This window comes from Strix aluco, chromosome 1 (assembly GCF_031877795.1).
Source record: "Strix aluco isolate bStrAlu1 chromosome 1, bStrAlu1.hap1, whole genome shotgun sequence".
NCBI lineage: Eukaryota > Metazoa > Chordata > Aves > Strigiformes > Strigidae > Strix > Strix aluco.
In genome coordinates this window covers 43,965,789-43,973,451 of record NC_133931.1, presented here as the reverse complement: position 1 = coordinate 43,973,451, position 7,663 = coordinate 43,965,789, and the positions used below count along the sequence as shown (strand labels likewise).

Genomic DNA, 7,663 nt, shown 5'->3' with positions numbered 1-7,663 from the left:
ATACGTATATATTTTTTAATCTGGGCAACTATAAACTGAGACTAGAAAGCTCAGATTTTTTTTACAGACCAAGATGAATTTCTGACTTTTGGGGAGTTTTTTAATTCGCAGTGTGGCATTCTGGACTCGCCTCACTTCTGCACTCAGGACACCATCTCAGAACCTGCAATGAACTTCATGGTATGTCATCCACACAGAGCAGCAAGACGCACAGGCCTTAGTGCTCAATGAGATTAGAGTATCAGAAAAATCACTTTAATTTTGTATGCCCAAAAAGGAGTGCTGCTTGTAGGTGTACATCCCTGTAGGGCCATCGCCAAATCTGCAGTTTTATCCCATCTGGAGTAACTTGACAAACACATCCTTTCCTCCATGAAGAAAATTCTGGGGGACCTTGTACCTATCTTTGAAGTAGACTTATTCAATAACAGAAGAGTGGGGTCTCACGTTGTAGTGCTGGATTGCACGTTGCTACATGGATCCATTGCTGCTACTCATGAATTAACTGTCCTCCCAGAAATGGAAGGACTCTGTGCCTCTTAGCAAAGCCTGGTGGCTTTTTAGTCCCTGAAAGACAAGTAATATTCACAGCAGTAGGAAGATTATCTGAGCCTGGGAAATTTTTGTCAGTGGGGTAAAAGGTATCGAGGCTTCTAAACACTTGGCACATTAGAAGGAATGAATTGTGCTACGTGTGCACCTTAAACGACTTGTGACTCAGTTGACTAAATGAAGACTGCATCAAATTGCAGACAGAACTGAATTCCGATTTAGTCGAAGGACAAAAATTCAGTGATAAAAAAATTGCATCATGATTTTTTGTGCTTTAAACCTGTTCTATAGATCTATGTTATTTATATACACATATATTTGACTCAACTATGGTAATATTGTTCTTTAACAAGGCACATTTTCTTGATAAGTAATTTTTTTAGTACATCAACAATCAGGTAAGAATGCAACTTGACAAAATGACATTCTGTTTTCAAGAGATCAACTGTCTTACATTTATTTCATCAAAGTTGTTATACAATTACAAGCCCATGCATTTCATAAAAATCTGAACTTATAATTGTTATGGAACAAAATAAATAAAGCATATACAGAAATTTCTGGGTATTCAAGTGGACTGGTTAGCCTGGAGGAATATTATTTGCAACATATGGGCAGAAGCATTGACATTTTCATGTGATCTTTTCTCTATCTCTCTTCCTCCTCCACTCCACACCTTCTGAAGATAAATCACAGTTGAATAACTCTATGGATTAAGTCCTAGACATAAGCTCATAGTTGAATCCAGAATTTCACTTTCTATGCATTTATAGTACATCTTTTTATACTGTTATTAAAAAAACATAAAATAAATTAACTACATTTTTAAAATGTAGCTGGTATAGCTATTTTGAAAAACATCATTTACCCATTTAATAAGCTGACAAAATTAATTTCTGTCTACTTAAATTCTTTTTTATGGTTACAAGGTAGTTCTTGTAACTCCTGAATGCCTATTCTAGAAAATTTAGGTATTCATGTTGAATGAAACTGTTGGAGGAATCAGAGAAGCTGCATCAGATTAACAAAAAATAAATACTATAGATAGTATTTAAAAGGCACACAAATACTTCAAACACATACAGTTTCAAATCTTTATTGTTTTAAAATTCTACATGTCTTTTACAATTACAATAGTTTGTTACTTAAATGACTCTTGTATGGTTAATGTACAATGAGTTTTTTCCTGAAACTCAACCATGAAATACAATTTCATCAATATGATTTTTCTAAATAGATTAATACAAGATTTCTGTTTTGTTGGGAAGAACAAGTGCTTCACTTTGAACAAACAGCACAGGTGTCTTCCCTTCAGAATCTGTGTGATCAATCCATCGAAAGTGCTTTTGAAGATTGCAGATCTAACTGTGACTGATTTTCAAAATCAGTCTATCAAATTACAAGGTTTCTTTTTAACATTAAAGAGCATTTTCATGTAATGAAACAAGTTGCAGTAGTTATTTTTATTCATCTACTGAGGCAAACTCATGTTGAAGAAAAATTATATGATTATCTGCATGCAATGAACACTCCTCTTTAAATAGCTGATGAATTTTACACATATAAAGAATCTGTTAAAGAGTGCAAGTACTTTGATAATGATTTCACAAAAGGACGTATGCTGGTAATAATGGTAACTAACATTTAACATCTAAATACAAGCTAATGTATATTTAACAGGCAATTAACATGGCTAACAAACCATGTTTCATGTGGTTGCCCTTTGAGAAAATGAACTCATTTGGTCCACACTCCTAAAGTTATCTGGGTAAAAAAATTGCAACAGTTAGGGCCAGAGTTTTTGATGAAATTCTTGTTTCTAAAATGTGACCTGTTAAAAAGTAAAAGCAGTACATCAATGACGTATTTTGTCACATGACCTCAGTATAAAAAGATGGCCTGGTATTTGGAGCGATGAACAAGCACTGAAGGACAAGTCAAAAAAGAATGAAGACAGAATGAACTAAAATTTTGTTGTGTTATACTTTCTTGTTCCATGGTACTGCTTTCACTCTGTAGAATTTTGTACCCAAAGGAACTTTAAATCTGTTTTGTGCCTACAAAAAAAAAAAATACAATTACATTAGAAATGTGAGTTTATTCCTCTGATTTTTATATTTTTAAGCAGAAACTGATTCCCACCCCTCAGCATTTACAAGACCCTTTGGAGTCTGCCAAGGTTCTGGGCAGTATGGACACAACTACCCCTGCCACTGCCTACTTGCTCTTTTTTCCAGTTCCCCTTCTCTTGCTATTCACTGACTAAAAAACGGAGCAGGAATGGCAGAACCTAGGACAATTTTAATCTCACTCATTATGCAGAGACTACTTTTAATAATTGTTACAAACATTAAATCTGATTTTCTTCTCTACTGATTTTATCAGATGATTTTCCATTACTATTTCTTTACCTTTTTTGCCTGGCAATATTCTTTCTCCATCACTTTTCCTAACACCCAAGGTCTCCTAGATGCACCTGAAGCTAAAGAGAGAATATATTTATTATTTTAAATAGTCAACTACAGGTAACAGGATAATACGTTCAATATGGTTAAAGATTACTTGCTAAAATTATTTCATTGATAGCAGAAATTCTTAAAAAACTTTTTAAAATAAATTAACAAAAATTAAATAAGTTCAGATGTCAAGTCAGGTCACCGGCATTTTCAAACAAAAAAAATTGATTTTTCAGTTTAAGTTTTGTTTTAAAAGCTAACACTAGAGGACACAAAAGCAAATCAAAACTGAAATTGATTTAATGATTCAAAATTATTCTCATCAACCAAGCTTGACCTTTTGGTCTGATTTAACACAAGAATTTTTTGAAGTACTTCAAAGGATAGAAAGTCTTCCGTACTCAGCTATTATTACTGCCCTTAGTGAAATATTTAATTATTTCTCTGTGTTAGTGATGGAAATTAGTTACTCATAAATAATCATTTTAAAGCTGTAAAAGTATGCCAGTTTTGATTGCAGTCTTCTAAGAGTACCTGATACTGTTCAGAAAGCAGAAAAGTAGAAAAACCTCAATAATAAACTGACAGGTCAAAAAAGCAACAGTGGGCATAAATAAACTTTCAGCTTGTAGCCATTTCTGTAACAGTAAGGAAATGCATATTGGTCTTGTTTTCCAAGAAATTATATCCATTTTACTTGCTTTGCTCTTTTCTAACTATCACTAATCATGCCATGAAGAAAACTTCAAAACAGACGGAAGGAACAGCTCACATATGCTCTACATAATACTAAAATCAATGCTTTTCTAAGCATGACTATTTATGAGATACTGTATCTAGTGACTAGAACATGAGTCACTCAAGAACCAGAGTTTGAAATTTTAATCTTACTCTTCAAGATTAATTTGTCTATTGACAATGGAGCAGATTCTGTCTACTCCACACTCCTACAAATCAGCGCAAAATATTCACATCTGGCCTGAACGCTCTACAACTAATATTTAAATTACAAAAATGTTTGGTTTTGAATTTGCTTGTCTGACAGACTTCATTGATCTAACAAAGATAGTAAGAAAGAGGCAGGGTTTTTCTCCTTACAGATGAAAACTTCTGTATCCCGAAGATAAGGGACAACAGAGAAACCATGCAGTCTTCAACCACTTTCAGTGTTGTCATAGCATTCTAAGTGCTCTTAATGTAGGCAGAGACAACCTGCAACAGCCTACATTCCTGACAAGACTGTAAGTGGATCTATACAGAACTATTAACTCGATATGTACACATTAGTACAAAAGGTCAGATTTAGATGCAATATTTTGGCAGCCCCTAAAACAATAATTTGCAGTACCTAGGTCCACACCAATTTTAATCTATCACAAACAATACTAGTGTTCTGGGTTTCATTTTCCCCACTTCCCTGATGCAGAAATAGAATCAAGACATGGTTTCCTGAAGTACTGAGCAAGAGACAAATGTGCTCCTAAAGCAAATGGTAAGTCTTCACGTTGGTTTTATGTGCAGTTTTCTCAAATTTGAGACTAACTCTGGTTAGCAAGTGGTAAGGAATGGAGCAAGCCAAGTCCATTTGAAAACAGACAGGTCAGTGTACTCAGAGTAATATACAAACTGACAAGGCTTTTACCTTATATATGTAAACCAACAGTAAGAACTTCAATCATATTTCACATAGTTCTGTATGCACTACTAATGCCATAGTTCAGAATCTGTAAGAGAGGAGTTCTTCCTGTACATTTGTCAGAACACACATGGCACAGATCCTTCAGCAGTCTAAGAATTCAGTTACAGCTTGGTGGTCTTCTGTAGACTACACAATTATTTAAGAGCTATCATGTTTCATCATAACTGAAATCCACAATGAGTTTGCTCATTGAAAATAAGTTGACAGCTTCTGACAAGCAGTAACATATAGAAACTTCTACTGATAAATTAGAATTAATACAAAATTTTCTTCTGATGCATGTTCTTAGACATTTCTGCAAAGTTGGGTGCATGGGTGGGTTTGCAAAAAATACTACATGTGACAGTTTAAAGATGTTTACATTGATCTATTTCGTGCAGCACATTGTTTAGTGCAAAGCACTGTTATTTCTCTTCATTAAAAAAATACTTCAATTTAACTAAATTTACATAGCTGCCAAAAACAGCCAGTGAAAAGCCTGAAGATTAAGGGATGAAAAAAGCAAACGCACCATCAACCTGGACATAAGCAAAACTTACAGAAACCGTTCTCTGGAAAATTATCAGTCCTTCTAAACACCATTTAAATTGGGTGAAAAAACTTTATCAGCAAAAATCATTGCTTGCAAATTGCCATATACTGTGGTCTGCATTTTCTTATTTCAGACATGTATTTGGGTTCATAATTCCAGTCACTTTGCAGAACATGAGCTACAGAGAAAAATTTTATCCAAAGACAACCTTCAAAGAACATCATAAAATCAGGTATTAAAAAATAGGAACAGACAATGCAGGTTTGACTGTTAAGAGTTTTGTGTTTTCTTTCCTCATCAAAGAGACATTGAAAACATAAATCCACATTAAAAATAGGCCCAAGACCTACACAATTATACATTATTATTCATACTACTGAACAGCTAAGCAGCCTGATGGGAATGTTTACCCCACAGACATGTTAGCATACTTTGTGCGGGTAGTGAGCGTACAAAATTGGCATCTTCCCTCTTTTTTTAAGACTTGCTCAGAAGATGCAGATATTTTCCCCTATTTTTCCAAGATATTAACATCTATACAAATTTTTTATTTAAAATGTTCTGCCTTGAAAAATGTTCAGCATCAAGCTGTGTGGTGCAGTCAACACAGTTGCCATCCAGAGGGACCTTGACAGGCTTGAGAGGTGGGCCTTGACAAACCTCATGAAGTTCAACAAGGCCAAGGGCAAGGTCCTGCACATGGGTCGGGGCAATCCCAAGCACAGATACAGGCTGGGCGATGAGTGGATTGAGAGCAGCCCTGCAGAGGAGGACTTGAGGGTACTGGTGGATGGAAAGCTGACTGTGAGCCGGCAATGTGCACTCACAGACCAGAAAGCCAACTGTATCCTGGGCTGCATCAGGAGAAGTGTGGCCAGCAGGTCGAGGGATGGGATTCTACCCCTCTACTCTGGTGAGACCCCACCTGGAGTACTGTGTCCAGCTCTGGGACTCTCAAAAGAAGAAAGAAATGGACCTGCTTGAGCTGGTCCAGAGGAGGCCACAAAGATGATCAGGGGGCTGGAGCACCTGCCCTATGAGGACAGGCTGAAAGAGTTGGGGTTGTTCAGCCTAGAGACAAGAAGGCTCCTGGGGAGATCTTACAGCAGCCTTCCAGTACCTAAAGTGGGCCTACAAGAAAGATGGGAAGGGAATTTTTACAAGGGATGGAGTGATAGAACAAACTGAAAGAGGGTAGATTTAGATAGATATAAGAAAAGCTTTACTATGAGGGTGGTGAGAAACTGCAGCAGGTTGCCCAGAGAAACTGTGGCTGCCCCCTCCCTGGAAGTGTTCAAGGCCAGGCTGGATGGGGCTTTGAGCAACCTGGTCTAGTAGAAGGTGTCCCTGCCCATGGCAGGGGGGTTGGAACTAGATGATCTTTAAAGTCCCTTCCAACCCAAACCATTCTATGATTCTATGCAAACAAACAGCAAAAGCTACAAAGATAGCTGATAGCTATCTCTATTACAGGCTTCTCATATTTATCACATGTATATTTATAAAAATCACTAAATGTTAGAAAGTTAAGTGCTATTTGGAGAAGATAATAATTGAAAGTAGTATGACACTTACCACACTCACCTGGTTTGAGATCCAGTGCAGCAAGAGATTCTGAGTGTAAGAAATACAAGGTTGGACTAACAGTAAACAATACATAGTTGTCATGCCTTTCGTCCAAGATTATGAGAACTAAATCGCCAACCTGAAAACTAGAAAAAAAAATAATCAAAGAACTTAACTAAAAAAGCACAGAAGTTTAAAACTACATTAATTACACTACAATTTTTTCCCAAGTGTTGCACAGACTGAGACTTAGCTGAACAGCAGTACAGACATTTCTACTTGTTATGTCAACTCAGTATATTTTATGTTTTCTGAAGTCAACAAAACTACCTTTTAAAAAATGTTCTTGAAATTTTTTTCTACACCTATCAGCTTGAATTATTTTTTTCAAAAGAACTGACAGTTTTCCTTTAAAATATAAACAGAAGTACCTAACAAAATACTAACGTTTTAATTTTATATTACTTTTATTCACCAATACTTATGGTAATGATCACTGTACCTGGGTTCACAAACACTTTTGAACTGAAGTCAATTTGAACACTGAAAACTACAGCAAAACATTTACATAGCTATTCAGTCTTAAAATTTTAAGCACACAGGACAAAGAAGGGATGAAGTGTTCATCTTTGATTAAAGGGTTAAAAGCAAAAGAAATACCGTGACTTTACATAAAAGGTTTCAAAAATCTGTTTCTTCCTGATGCCAGGATAACACAAGAAGTCACCCAGTTCTCATGCCAAGTTTCAGTAACAGAATTCAGGGAACATTTTCTGTCTCCAACTTCTGTTTGACAGTGCAAGTGTGTTGAAATTGAATTATTTGCCCATTAATGAAATGAAGTCTAAAATAGCTACA

At 35.8% G+C, this 7,663-nt stretch overlaps 1 protein-coding gene across 6 annotated transcripts in view; it reads right to left on the bottom strand.

Moving 5' to 3' along the window:
* Positions 1–1,632: 1,632 nt before the first annotated feature.
* RB1CC1 (RB1 inducible coiled-coil 1) overlaps positions 1,633–7,663 on the bottom strand; it is a 77,836-nt gene continuing 71,805 nt past the window's right edge. For 3 of the 6 annotated variants that reach the window (XM_074819260.1, XM_074819251.1, XM_074819287.1), the window contains 3 exons: positions 6,815–6,951; positions 2,964–3,034; positions 1,633–2,609 (listed from right to left, as the gene is read on the bottom strand). In XM_074819260.1, the coding sequence (XP_074675361.1) occupies positions 2,532–2,609; positions 2,964–3,034; positions 6,815–6,951 (286 nt within the window). In that variant the 3' untranslated portion in view covers positions 1,633–2,531. Of the gene's footprint in view, positions 2,610–2,962; positions 3,035–4,650; positions 4,733–6,814; positions 6,952–7,663 lie in introns of those variants that run through there. The other 3 variants (XM_074819269.1, XR_012622563.1, XR_012622564.1) reach the window with 3 other exon arrangements.